At 37.8% G+C, this 14,580-nt stretch overlaps 2 protein-coding genes across 11 annotated transcripts in view; one reads left to right on the top strand and one right to left on the bottom strand.

The window, feature by feature from the left end:
* Positions 1-912: 912 nt before the first annotated feature.
* On the bottom strand, positions 913-7,655 carry CCDC59 (coiled-coil domain containing 59). Its single transcript, XM_019455251.2, has 4 exons — positions 7,445-7,655; positions 6,125-6,437; positions 3,534-3,633; positions 913-1,395 (listed from the first exon to the last, which is right to left on the bottom strand). Exons 1-4 carry the CDS (start codon positions 7,653-7,655, stop codon positions 1,234-1,236), a joined length of 786 nt encoding a protein of 261 aa, XP_019310796.1. The 3' UTR covers positions 913-1,233.
* A 131-nt stretch (positions 7,656-7,786) lies between these two features.
* The window catches only part of METTL25 (methyltransferase like 25), a 155,748-nt gene continuing 148,954 nt past the window's right edge, over positions 7,787-14,580 (top strand). For all 10 annotated transcript variants that reach the window (XR_008419711.1, XR_008419712.1, XR_008419708.1 and 7 more), the window contains exon 1: positions 7,787-8,045. Coding sequence is in view for 4 of the 10 variants with exons in the window: in XM_053895816.1 (XP_053751791.1) it covers positions 7,787-8,045 (259 nt within the window). In the remaining 6 variants the exon portion in view is untranslated. The remainder of the gene's footprint in view (positions 8,046-14,580) is intronic.

Raw genomic sequence — 14,580 nt, 5'->3', positions numbered from 1 at the left:
CACTGTTGGTGGCTATGCAAACTAGTGCAGCCACTCTGGAAAACAGTATGGAGTTTCCTCAAAAATTTAAAAATAGAACTACCCTATGACCTAGCAATTGCACTACTTGGTATTTATTCAAGGGATACAGGTATGCTATTTCCAAGGGGCACATGCACCCCAATGTTTTAGCAGCACTATCGACAATAGTTAAAGTATGGAAAGAGCCCAAATGTCCATCGGGGGATGAATGGATAGGAGTATTACTTGGCAATCAAAAAGAATGAAATCTTGCCAATTGTAAATACATGGAACTAGAGGGTATCATGCTAAGCAAAATTAGTCAGAGAAAGACAAATATATGACTTCACTCACATGAAGACTTTAAGACACAGAACAGATGAACACAAAGGAAGGGAAGCAAAAATAATATATAAACAGGGAGGGGGACAAAATATAAGAGACTGTTAAATATGGAGAACTGAGGGTTGCTGGAGGAGTTGTGGGAGGGGGGGATGGGCTAAATGGGTAAGAGGCATTAAGGAATCTACTCCTGAAATCACTGTTGCACTAATAAGAAATAAATAAAGACCACAGGATAATATAGTGGGGGCAGAGGATAGTTTCAGCACCTGGGTAACCTGCTCTCATGTTTCTGAATTTAAAACCGTAATAGTGGAGGGGTGCCTGGGTGGCTCAGTCAGTTAAGCCTCTGACTTTGGCTCAGGTCATGATCTCATGGTTCATGGGTCTGGCTCTGTGCTGACAGCTCAGAGCCTGGAACCTCCTTCAGATTCTGTGTCTCCTTCTCTCTCTGCCCCTCCTCTGCTAGTGTTTTCTCAAAAATGAATAGAAATGTTTAAAAAAAAATTTTAAAAATGTAATAGTCCATTACTAAAACATTTAATTGAAATAATTCATTGAAAGCTGTGCTCATTTATTTTCAAAACATTTAATTTCATCTGAATTTCATACGGTACAAAAATATTACATGCTTAAACACATTCAAATAGAAAGTTCTTTCAGTTCTTTGGGCCACCTTGAAGGCAAATAAATAAGAAACAAATAAATTGCATAGCATACAGAAAATTTTCTTTCACAAGAAAAAAAATATTTGGACATTTTATACTTAGCGTAGCTCAGCAATCCATTTTATGTTGAAAAATTTAGTTAATTGTTAGGAGGAACAGTATATATACAAAAGAACTCAATAGAGGGCACCTATTTTAACTTTTAATTAAAAACATGGCTGCTTTAATTTTTTTCTTGTATTTTTTTAAGAAGATACTCCATTTGTAAATTCAAGTTTGGTTGGCCTTTTTTAGTCTTTTTGCTCAATATTTTGAATACTTCCATTTTCTTCTTTTTATAGAGCCTTTGAGCTTCTTCTCTCTCTTGTTTTCTCTTCTCAAATTCCTACAATTATTAACATGCAATTTGCATTAGTAACAAACAGTAGATACAGTTCAGTCATTGTGTTGAAATAGCTATTACCATGCAAACACTTTAGGCTTGTCTTAGATTTTGCAAAATAAGAGGTGTTACCTGTCGCTTAAGTAGTTACCTTCTGCCTTTACTCTATAATGCTCTAACACAGACTAACACAAAGTTATTAAAGTTTTTTAGTTATTTGGCTACAACTAAAATTAGAGCACAGAGGAAAGAAGGCATATATATGTAAGATTTCATCATTTAATTAGATCTGGGATTTTAGAGATTACCTACTGCATATAATACAAAAATCTTCACTTGTAGAATATCTGGTATTCTATTTAATTTGCCATCTGACAGATTTAATTAAGGAAACATTTACTGACTATATAGTAGGCAAAACACTGCTAGGCATTATGATTGTGATTAAGAGTTATGCTCCTTTGATTTGCTAAGATAAAGACTCAAATTCATTTGAGTATAAGAAAAATAATTCAAATTTTTATGTAAACCTGAAAAGCACTATTTGAAATGCACAATATTCTTACAAAAGTTAAACAAAAGTTCTTAAAAAAAAAAAAAAGCAATACATGTGCTGTTTCTCAATTTCCCTAGTAACATATATAGCACCCAAATGACAACAGCCTGTATTGGTATGTAACTTAATTATCAAAGTGCTTTCATATCATAGCATATTCTATTCTTAAAAAACTGTCATTCTAGGCTATTATCTTCATCTTCATCTTACAGATGAAGAACTGACATTCCATGATATGGAAAGTGACTTGTCCCAAATCCCAAATACCCTGTAAGACCAAGTCTCCTATCTAGATCTTGTTAATGCAAAGTCTGATTAGCACTCAAACTTATGTCCTCCTATGGTATAATACTTCATTTACTTTAACAAGCACAAAAGATCTGGAATTTATTTGTGAATTCAGGTATATACAGGATAGTTTACCTCTATGGAGTTTCTCTAAACAAAGTAAAAAAACAAAAACAAACAAACAAACAAAAGAAATTGAAGTTTTAGCATCTATTATGGGTGCTTATTTAATTTATGTAGTTTTGATTTCTCATGGATTGATTGGTGTTGGCTTTTTCTCCTGACATCTGATATCCATAAATTCTAAGAAACTATCAATTTTCATGACTACAAAGCATTAATATTCATATATATAAAGAAAATTTCAAAAAGATACCAAACGTTTTATGGTATAGTGGTCCTTACTTTACTTGTTATACCATTTCCAAAGGTGGCAGTTAATAACTGACTGTTGCTGGTTAGAAAAGAGCATAATGTAACAAACTATGAAACAAATGTACAATACTTCCATGGAGAAATGTTTCTCCTTCATCCTAGTCTACCATCAGTTTAAAAATAATCAGGAGAATTGTACATGTTAAACTTCCAGATTTCTTAATTATACAAACTCTAAAGCTAAGACATAACAGAAATTTCATGTCAATACCATCTTTGAAGTAGTTTTTGATTAATGTGCTATCCTTTTTAAAGTGATGGATTAATATAGCTTCAATGCAAAAAATAGAAACCACAGATTGAACAATTTTGTTGAAGCTCTGCATCATCTTGTTTTCATTTGAAAAAGACTATTATAATTTTGGGCTTCTGAATGACAATAAAGAGTGGTAACTTTTTGCTAAACTAATCTAGTAAGTTTTTAATAGGCAAGATCAACTCTTTAGAAAGGAGTATTTTATTCTAACACCTCCCTCTTTTACCTGTTTCAATGTAAAATTACGATAATCTATTTTTCTTAAGTCAGTAGATCTCAAATTTTATTATACATAAAAATCTCGAGACACTTGTTAAAAGTGCAAGTTCCTAGACCATACTCTTAAAAACTGTTGTCCCAGATACTCATTAACCTATAAGCAGTATCTTTAAGAGCCTATTCTTGACCTACTAGTATGCATGCCTTCTTGAGGATAATAGAAATGACTGAGGAATTAGTTAAAATTCTCCAGCTCTTCTCCGACCACTCATTTATTCAATAGCAATTTACAGAAAACATACTATATACACATACTAAGAAGCACAGCTTTATGTATACATTTAGAATTAAAAAAAAAAAGAATTTAAATATTTTAAAAGATCTTACTTGTTTCTTAGCAGTACGCTCAGCTTGTACTTGTTCATATTCTTCCTGTGCTTTTTGATTTGATGTTTTCTTTTTATTTTTCCTTGGAATAGTAATGGAGCTTTTTAAGATAAAGATATGTAAATCAAAGGATTAAAAATGGTGCAACCAAAATTATGACACAATTATGTCAAATATAGTACTTGCACAGTAAAATGTCACTGATGCAAATGAACAGAGCAAGGAAGAGAGGCTGGAAGAGGACATCAATCTTATTAGTAAAATGTCAAAAAAAAATATTAAAAATATAGTTACAGCTTTCAAAATACAATTAAAAAATAATTATAAATAAGTAATTATAGAGACTCTTTGAGAAATATTTCAACCAGGGACAACACAGAAAGCTTTGAAAGATTCTAAAATGTTAACAAACAGGAAAGCAGCACAAGAATGACAGAAATGACAGTAGGAAGAAAACCTTAAATTGAAGGATGTTACAGAACTTGTGGGTGGTACATGAACTTTAATCCCAAACTGCTTTGATCAACTTGTCTCTACTTAACCTATTCAATCATGAATGACTACACCTTGAACCTAGTCCCCATTTAAAACTGTTCTATATTAAAGTACTTCTCCCTCTGATGTCCCACTCTAATCTAATTCAACTACTGAAGCTCAGATGACATTCATTTCTCAAGCTATCTGATTCAGTAATTAATCTTCCTTTTCCCAGTCTCAATTTTTCACTACACCAATTCACAACTACAATAAAACATATTTCAACAGTTCCTTTCTTGAACAAATGCATAAATTATTCATTACCAGACTCTATGTACTGTTCTAACTATCAGTCTTATTCCTTGTCCTTTCATTGTCAAATACCTAGAAAGAACAGAAAATAGACTACAGATGTCATATCACATTCACTCCTTAACTCCTTGCAATTTGGCATTTGTTCTCTTTAATGAAACTATCCACGTCAAAAATGGCCTTCTAGTCAAATATGAAGATTGAATCAATGGGCATTATTTAGTCTCATTTAATTGGCCATTCACTATTTTTGAAAACTTCATTCCCTTAGTTCTAGTGACATTCTTCTCTCCTGCTCATGTTTTCCTTTCTTGCACCAGGTTTTTCCCCAAGTGTTTCCCTTCTTGGTCTCCATTCTTTAGGTAGTTACATCCACGTTAATAAAGACTATCTACTGAAAATCTCTCCAAAGTCACCAATGATTACTTAAACCATAAATCCAAAGACTTGTTCTTAAAGTCCCGTTTTTCTTGGACTTTACAGTGTTTGATACAAGAACAATCTCTACTTTCTACAACTGTCCTCTGCTGACTTCATTGTTTCTGTATTCCCCTTTCTCCAATTATGACACTTCTATTTAACCTCTTCACAGTAACTTTCTCCTGCTTTGACCTCAAAGTTAAGAAATCTTTAACAATATGATTTTTACCTTCATATTGTGTCTCGTGGTTTAACCCTCCTTACCTCAATTATTACCAAGAATGACAGAAACCTGCATTTCTAGATTTGCCAGAACTATACATCCATTATTCAATAATATGACGCACATGCCTACTGACGAAATTGAATTTTTAGCATCTCTGTTTCTATTTGCAATTGTACTTTTTCCTGGGGTCTTATTTCCTGTTACTTTTACCACAAGTAGCTAACAACTTTAAGCAATCTCTACACCCAAAGTGGGGCTTGACGTGACAAGCCTGAAACCAAGAGTCACACACTCTACCCACTGAGCCAGCCAGGCACCCCGAAGGGAGGCAGTGAGCGCTCCAGATACTAACAACTTTAAAGAACGGTATTTTAGTGAACTAAAAAGTTAAGAGTCCCAAGTAACAGCTGGATTCTGTGCCAGTTTAGGTTTTAGCACATTTTAACTTGAGGTATGCATAGAGAAAGTTAAGTCAGCTCTTTTAAAACCCAAGTGTCATACAGCTATGCCATCTATTTGTTTAATTGCAACCAAGTCTATGTCCTCTGGGGGAAAAAATCTAGAATAGTAGTAACAGCAGCAGCTAACACCTATGTAGTACTTCCTATATACCACACACCTTTTTAAATACCTTACATAAATAAACCAGTCTTCATAGCACCATGAGATGGGTCAGGAGTACCACAGAGTCTGTGTGAATATCCATTCTGGAGTTGAACAAATGGCAGCTCTGAATCACATGCTTCTTATTATCATTTCTATCTCAAAGAAGAGGCACCAGTATGTTAAGTCCAGCTCCAGAGTCTGACGTTAACCACTATACTATAATATCTCTCAAAGTAGTTGTTGGTTTTTTTCAACATGTACTACTAACAAGAGTTTACCATGGTCCAAAAAAGTTAAATGCATTTGAGGCTGAAATCCAAAACCCACATCTTTTAATTCCAACTTCATTACTTCTTCCACTAACATAAATTAGCCTAATTCAGTCATTTTAGCTAAAAAGAAAGCTTCCCTGAAAATATTTTCACATAATTCACTGTGATTTCTAAAATGCCTTAAATGAGAAAAATTCCAAATACCACAAACTGTCCTATAAACTCTTTCATAAAACACTACTTCTATCTAAAGGACTTGAAAAGAAAATAATACATACTTTATTCTTATGCTATGTTGCTCTGCTGCCTGAGGCTGCTCAGCACTACAATGTTCTTCAGACAAAGCTTGGGCAGTGCTACATTGTTCTTTTAGCAAAGGTTGATCAACTTGTTCTTGTGATAAAGGCTGTTCAACTTTTCTAAGTTGCTTCCTGAGTCTTTCCTCTTCAGCTAAATAAAGATGTTTTAGATGATCAGGGTATCGATCTGTGAACTGGGATTCCTGTGAGGTTTGAGCCTTCTTTTCCTTCCACAGCAATTTCTTGTAATTTTGCTGAATCTTCAGTTTTCTTTGGAATGCGAAGCCTTGTCCTATTGAAGAATATCAGTCATATATTAACTTTCTCAGAAAATAAATTGCATGAAAAATGTAGCTATTAATTTAACATGGAAAACTTTTTACATCATCACATTCAGAAACTCGAATTACTTTACTAGCAAAACTAGTTTTGCTTTAAGAAGTCATTTCATAAAACAAGTTTAAGAGAATGTAATGAATAGTATGCTGGTCCTTCGCAAAAAGACAAAGCTAATATTAGTCATACACACTCAATAATCTCAAAGAAGAGAAAATGACTAATGTTACATAACTCCAACTGACTGCACCCAAAATCAAAATGAATTCCTTCATTCATCTAAAACACTTACTCTAGGTCTCCAATACTTTCAGAAAAAACTCACATCAATTATTTTACCTTAGAAAAGCACAGTATGACTGATTTTCGAAAGAAATTCAGTACAAAAAAGAGAAGACAGTGCATGATTTTCTGTACAGCTAGCAATCACGAGAAAACTGAACTTACAGCTTATACATTCCACATGGGATTTGAGGACACGTGCAGACAGCAAGACAAAATAAAAACAAACTAAAGCGAAGTTCATTAAGATCAATAAAAGAAAACGGTTTCCAAAGCTTTGGGATATTTGTAATCAGCAAGGATTTGGGGCAGTACATTTCGGTCCCATCTTTCTCTATATCCTTTGCCTTAATACATGCAGAAGTGGACCCATAGAGCCTCTGCTTACAGTTTCACAGAAAAAATTGTAAGAAAAACAATTCTGATCAAGAATGGGGTTAAGTCGGGAAACACGTTTAAAGTAGTTAGCAACACCGCCTCATCTTCCATTTCTGAGCTATGGGAAGCCCATAGCTCCCATATTCCCATATTCCCTCTGCCCCAAGGAGGTCTGGGAATGGCCCCCTCTGCCCCAAGGATGTCCGGGTCTGGATCCTAAAGCCTTCTTCCCTGCTATGGCGAGTCTCATATCCTAAGATTTCGCAGGCCTGAGGATTTGTAAAAGGCTGCCTTCTTACATACCCTCTCGAACGCTTCCCACGAAGGCCTGCTGATGATTAGATCGCCACGTCCTCTGCTTCACATTCTTTTTCCTGAATGCGACCGGGGAAACTCCGTCGCTACGTGACCCAAAATTCCCTGCCGGCCACCGAGCCGCCGGCCTCACCGGCGCCATGGCACACCAACCAAGTCGCCAGGAAAAATCACAATGGACGCTGTGAAAGTACGTCATGAGACAAAAGCAATCGATCACCCAACTAGAGTCCAGATCGGAGACGTATTCATACGGTCTGAGTTACTTGCGACCGAGCCCTCGCCTTGCGGCTACGTTTGCGCCACCTACAGCCCGGGAGGGTGAGCGTCATGGCGGCTTCTTTTCCGCTCCCAGTGACCCAGGACCTGTCCACGTTGCGTGCCAAGTTGCAGGGACTGCTGCAGTTCCTGAGAGAAGCCCTGTCCATTTCCAGTGCACATACGGTGGACTTCTACACTGAGTCCGTGTGGAAGCAACTGGTCGACTTGCCCCCGGAGACCGTGCTGGGGGTGCTGAGGCGGTCAGCGGCCGAGGCGGAGGCTCGGTCCCCCGAGGCGCGCCTCCTGGTGGAAGCCGAGATGGGATCAGGTGAATGGCAAGTGGGCGGGGCGGGCTGGGAGCCGAGAGACCATCCGGCCCAACAGAGAGTCTCCCTAGCGGAAGAAGAGCGGAAACAGGTGTGCGGTTGGGCGGGCAGAGGCGGGGCCGGGAGGCACTCGCTTCGGGGCAGCGGAAGCGGGGTCGGGTTCGTGGCAGGGTGGGCCTGGTACGTTCTTCCGGGTTATCTCTATCGTCCTTGGGTGCTTGTGTATTTTCCAAATTTAAAGAGACAGGGAATCGTGCAGGAGCGTTGTTCTTTGAGTAATTCAACAAAAAGTTTTTGAATGGTGGGAAACAAGACGGACAATGCTTTTAGATTCCAAGTGGAAACGGCAGAAGATAAATCAACCCTTTATGAAATATATCAAGATAATTTAAAATAATAATGGCCAAGAAAGAATAAATGAAAACAGATGTGATAGCGATTGTGTGAGGAGACTGCTCTAATTTAGGTGCTAAGAAGTAGGAGAAGGCGCCAGCCTGCAGTGAGCCACAGGAAAGGATTTCAGGAACCAAAGAGGCCCAGAGGCACAAAAGAGCAGGACTGGTTGAGGTTCTGTAGAAAAGCTTGAGTGTCTAGAGCCAGGCGTGGGGAAATGGCAGGTGTGGTCAGGGAGGTAAGCAGGGGCCGGATCACGCAGGATCTCCAGTCCTCTGAAATTTTAAGTGTGATGGGAAAACTTTGGAGTCATTTGGTCAATATGGGGACTTAATGTAAGTTATATTTGAAAAAAAAAAATAGTTTTAATAATTGTTTGAAGAACAGACTAATGGAGCAAAAGGTGAGAGTCCAGTTAGAATGCCATTTCTGTAGTACAAGAAAGAGATGCCTGTGTCATGGAATAGGATGGTAGTAGTGAAGACCTGAAATATATACCCGAAATATGTACCAGTTCACGTGAAAATTGTAAAGTATCTACTGTGTGCCATGAATTTTTGTAGGCTCTTGGGTTTCTTGCCTTGGAGAAATTTAGATTCTACTGAGGTGAGTACATGTTAGAAGCAGAGATGACAGGACACCGTCAGGCTTCTGGAATTTCTTCCCTTTTGCTACTAGGCTTTCCCAACTTTGCACTTACTAGTGAACTTTATTCACTGAGCATTCTCCGAAATACAAAGTACCACTAGAGGGTCCTCCTGTAATAGGTAAATACTGGTTTCTTTAAAGGTACTGTTCATTGTAGAAAAGTTACACATCTCTTCAGTTTGCTCTCTTAATACCCAGTACTCACCTGGTAACAGGGCTTAAATTCTCAGTGTACATTTGTTGAATGAATGAATGACTCATGGTAGCTCCTAAAAAAGAAAAAAAAAAAAAAAACCCAGCAATTAAATATGAAGCCCAAGACTTTCATATGGGTTTTCACACAATAAAAGAATTAGATTGTTTGCACATCCTAATGATAATAATAGGGTTATTTGATATTTATTATTTACTCTACCGTGTACTAAGTGTTTTCTTGAATATTTTCTCTTTTAACATATCAGGCTTGCAAGATGGGTTCTGTTTTCCCTTCTTTGTGAAATTGCAACTTGAAATAGTTTATCAGGGTCACAGCAATGGAGATTCAAACTTGCGTCATCTGAGGTCTTCACTGTAATGAAAGTTTATTCTGAATTATCTAAGAGTGAATTACAAAGGCTATTATCAAAGCCAACATTTTTATGACACGACTACATTCCTTTGTTCTGTTTTGTTTTTATTGTTTTCCCTTTTAAGAATATAAGAATTGTTTTGTTTACTGCTGTATCCCTAGTACAGTGCCCAGTCACTATAAGTGGTTAATAAATATTTGGTAAATGAATGAATGAGTGACACCACTTACTCATTCTCTTGGGCTAGGAGTAAAATACTATCTTTTGGGAAAACCTTACAATCAATTTTTTAGTTATCCAACAACAGTGGAGTCTAGACCAGATTGTTCACTTTTGAAAAGTACCTGGCCCTGCATACTTTTATACATAATATTCACTTGTGCAAATGGTCAGCTGCCTTTACTATTAAAATAATGAATTTTTATAATTCATGCTTGTAAGGGATATTAATTTTTGTTCATGCAAAGAAAAACTATAGGCATTTTCTCTGTCTCTATATGAAGTCTGTTGTTTGTGTCATAGAAGAATAGTTTTTGCTCTTTTGACTATATTTGTATCTTATTAAAACTTACATCACATGTCTATGTACAGTATAATTTAGCAGTTAAATTTTTAGACTTTTGTATCAGATGTGATTCAAATTCCAGTTCTACCACTATCTCTGTAACCTTGGGGAAGTTTGTTCACTCTCTCAGCAAACACTTAGCGTCTACTGTGTGGCATGCTTTTCTAGGAGCTAGGGAAATAGCAAATAAACAACAACCCCGTCTTCATCTTGCTTGCATTCTAGAAGGAAGAAAGACAATTTTTAATGCCACAGAAAAATCAAGTAGAGAAGGGAGGAATAAATAGAGGAAGTGCAGGAGGAAAGTTTGTTTGCAATTTATATAGGTTGTTCCAGCAAGAATTCATGTAGATATCTCTGGAAAAGAAACCTAGAAAGGAGAAAAATGAGTCATGAAGCTATCTGGAGGTAAAACATGCCAGACAGTGAGAACAGGAAGTGCATAGGCTCTGATGTGGGAGTATGCATGGTGTGTTAAAGGAGCACCAAGGAGACTGGAAAGGATTTCCATCAGGGACCCACATAAAGTGGGGTTTTCTGCTGATTCTGTATGAGGAGTTACAAATAAACACAATTCCCAGAGCTTCACTTGAGTTAATGCACAGTGTGTAAAAGTGCACCAGCAGATGTTTGGCCCAATCATTTTGGTGTTTTATGAGACCAAGTTGTTTCTGAAGATCCTCAGGGTAGCTATTTTAGTAGATTTCTCTTACTAGGTGATGTTATGGTCTGGTCAGAGTCCTGAAAGTTTCTTCTCTGTCTGCCTAAAAACAATTAGAGAAGAAACATTTAATTCTCTAAAATAAAAAGGAAAGATACTGAAAATAACTATATTTTATGGATATAAATTACAAGTGTTATGGATTGAATCGGGACCCCGTCCTCCAAATTCATATGTTAGAATCCTAACCCCCCATTGTGACTGTATTTGAAGATAGGGCCTTTAAGGAGATGAGATTAAATGAGGTCAGTAAGGGTGGAGCCCTAATCCAACAGGAAGAGGAAGAGACATCAAGAGGGCACACAGAGAAAATCTATATGAGGACACAGAATGCAGCCATCTGCAAGCCAAGGATAGAAGTTTCCCCAGGAACCAACTCTGCCATCACCTCCATCGTCCAGCTTCCAGAACTGTGAGAAGTAATTTCTGTTGTTTTAGTCACTCACTCAGTCTGTGATATTTTGTTATGACAGCCAGAGTAGACTAATGCAATGGGCTTTGCAGACAGGACTGCCAGAGTTCAAGTCCTGGCTCCACTTCTTACTAGTTTTGTTAACTTGGACTTCAACGCTTTGTACTTAGGTGCCTTATCTGTAATAAGGATAAGTATAGTGCCTATTTGATGGAGTACTATGAAAGTAACATGAGTTGATACAATAATGCCTAGCAAATAGCAGCACTTAACCCAGTCATTTATTTGACTAATGTTTATTGAGCACTTCCTACCTACCAGGTTTTATTCTAGACCCTACAGTTATGATACTGAATGCAACAAAATTCCTGCCACATGGAGCTTATGTTTAAGAGAGGGTAGATCCATAGTAAACCAAGCGTATATATGGTATATATATATAAACATAAATAAGTGAGATCAAGTGGCAGTAAACACAATAGAGAAAAGCAAAGCATGGAAGGGAAGGTGAAGAAGATGGATGGTGTGGTAGAGAGAAATGCTATTTTAGATTGGGTGATGAGGGAAGTCTTCTCTAGCAAGACAAAATTTGAACAGAAACTTGGAGAAAGCCAGTCGTACAACTAAGTGGAGGAAGAGTGTTTCAGGCCAAGTAAAGAGCAGGTACCAAGCTGGAATATGCTAGGTGGGTTGAAAGCACAGAAGAATGGTCCAGGTGGGACTAGTGAATGATAAGATTTGAGAGGTGGCCTGGGATAACTTTATATAGGACTTTGTAGGCCATACTGCTAGGGCCATCATCCCGGGGACATGGGATTGAGCCTGCACAAGGCTCTGCACTGCGCTTGGAACCTGCTTAAGATTCTTTCTCTCCTTCCTCCTGCCCCTTCCCTGTTCACACACTCTCTCTTTAAAAATAAAAAAGATTTTGTGTGGGGTGTAATATGTGATTTATGATTTATGTGATATGTGATTTATGACTCTGGCTTCTGTGTGGAGAAGAGACTGTTAGAAGGGGAGAATGGAAGCAGGAAGACATGATAGGAAGCTAATAAAATAACTTCAGGTAATGGCAACTTGAAGAGATCAGATAGTTTCTCTAGCAAACAACAATGATAAACAGTGGCCAGATCATTAAAAAACAACTACTGGAAGGTTTGGGAAGATGACAAAAGGTAGTTGAGAAGACTTTATTATAGAGGTTTCTACTGATGGATAAGAACTGGGAGTTCATGGCTTTCTTGCTTTCTTTTGTGCTCCAAGCCCCCCTAGATCTGGCAGTGGAAAGCTGCATCCTTACCACATCAAGGTGGTGATGACAAAGTTCAGAGATCAGAGCAGATGGAAATTTAAGGAATATATTGTAGAAGCAGGACAGAAATGGCTGAGATCTAAGCTCCAAGCTCTGCCACAATCCCTGGAGGGTTTGTCTGTCTCTGCATGTGACATGCAGAGGTCACATGCAGAATCCAGCAAAATTGCTGGCAAAACTAGGGCATGGTAAGCCTTTGAAAGAGAGCTTCTGACAAGATTTGCAAATTTACTGCCCCTTTGAAAGAGTGTGTTCCCCAGAGTGCACACAATTTGGGTGGCAAAGATCAGGAGCCTGCTTGAATTCATGAATTCTAAAGGCAGAACTCAGGGCTAGCAAGTGGGAATTTAGGCTCGGGAGCCCTGGAAACATAGGGTGAACCCCACAGTCTGTGAAATCTACCCAAATCTTTGTCTGACTGCTACACTGCACAGGTTCAGGGATACCCTCAGGGGGCAGGGTAGCAAATCAGCAATTGAGCAGAGACATCAGCTGCTTCACACTGAAGGGAGATAGATTTCATAGTTGGGAGTCCAGAGGAGTTAATTTCAACCATAACAAAACCTTTAGAAAAACAAAATAGATTCACTACAACAAATTCCCTGCAATTCTGCTTTTTAACCCAAACTCACTAGATGTGCAAAGAAACGGGAAAGTGTGATTCATACTTAGGAAACTGATTCCAAGTGAGCACTGATGTTGGATTTAAGTAGCTATGTTCAAAGAATTAAAAGTGTAACCAAAGGGGAAAACAATGACAATAGGAGCTGATCCTTGTTGAACTCAGGTGTTGGATTTAAGTGACTGTTAAAAGATTATTCAAAGAACTAGAAGAAGATAAACTCTAATCTCTAAGAATTAAAGGAAAATATAGCATTAATGAATATTTAATTATATGACCTACCTCATAAATTTTTAACTGGAGAAGTACACACATATTGACACAATTATATTAATGTCATATGTTGCTGCAAAACAAGTGACTTAAAACTACACCATCTCACACAGTTTCTGTGGGCCAGGAATTCTAGGAGATTGACTGAGTGGATCCGATTTGGGGTCGCATGAGGTTATAGTCAAGATGTTGTCTGGGCCGTAGCTGCTGAAGGCTTGATTGAGGCTGGTGGATTTGCCTCCATGTTGTTTCCTTCACACTGGCGGCTAGTTGTTGCTGCCTGTTGGCATAAGGCCTCATTTCTCACCACTTTTGCATTTGCACCATGCCCTTGATTTTGTCTGTGCTCAGACATGACTATGGAGTTGTCATGGCCACAGATCTTGTCTGATACTGGTGTACTGGGACACTTGTCACATTCAGTAGAGAAGACTGTGACTTGTATGTCAGTGCCAGGCACTTATGAGCTGACATCTGTCTGTGACAGCTTTTTTTTTTTCTTTTTCGGAAGTAAAATTTTACCTGTTTTGCAGAGCTGTAGTAAAGATTAAAGATGATATACTATAGCACCCAATGTAGAACTGGAAATTCAGCATGGGTACAATAAATCGTGGCTAATAAATGATGATGGTGATAGTGGTGATGATACTGTATAGTGGTGATTGTGTAATTAAGTCTTTCCTTAAAAGAAGTAAACTGTCAGGAACTTCTAGAAATGTGAATGTCCCCTATAACAACCTGTATTCTCTGCCATATTAACAAATGTCACACTATTGTCATTGTCCACTGGCTTGTCTGTAGTTGCAGCTACATTATTAGCTAGGTATAAACCAAGAACAGTGTTTGCTTTCTTCACTGTTCTACTCAGCAACTTGAACAGTTTCTGGGATACAGATGAGTGAAGTAATTGATGCTTAAAGACTGAATGAAGTGAAGCATAGATCTATAATGAGTGTTACTGAAGGTACCCCTTGAAATGTGGTAATGAACTAGACATCTATTGTCTCTGGTATGATCTCTGT

The sequence above is a fragment of the Panthera pardus genome, unplaced genomic scaffold (assembly GCF_024362965.1).
Source record: "Panthera pardus isolate Hobbes unplaced genomic scaffold, ASM2436296v1 HiC_scaffold_6, whole genome shotgun sequence".
NCBI classification, from domain to species: Eukaryota; Metazoa; Chordata; class Mammalia; order Carnivora; family Felidae; genus Panthera; species Panthera pardus.
This window is presented reverse-complemented; position numbering and strand designations above follow the sequence as displayed.

Excerpts from the sequence above, each read along its gene's own strand:
- CCDC59 (XM_019455251.2), bottom strand. The coding sequence starts at position 7,655 with ATGACGTACTTTCACAGCGTCCATTGTGATTTTTCCTGGCGACTTGGT. Across the intron at positions 3,634-6,124 it reads CAACATAGCATAAGAATAAA|CTCCATTACTATTCCAAGGA; the intron begins GTATGTATTATT and ends TATCTTAAAAAG. Across the intron at positions 1,396-3,533 it reads AGCGTACTGCTAAGAAACAA|GAATTTGAGAAGAGAAAACA; the intron begins GTAAGATCTTTT and ends TAATAATTGTAG.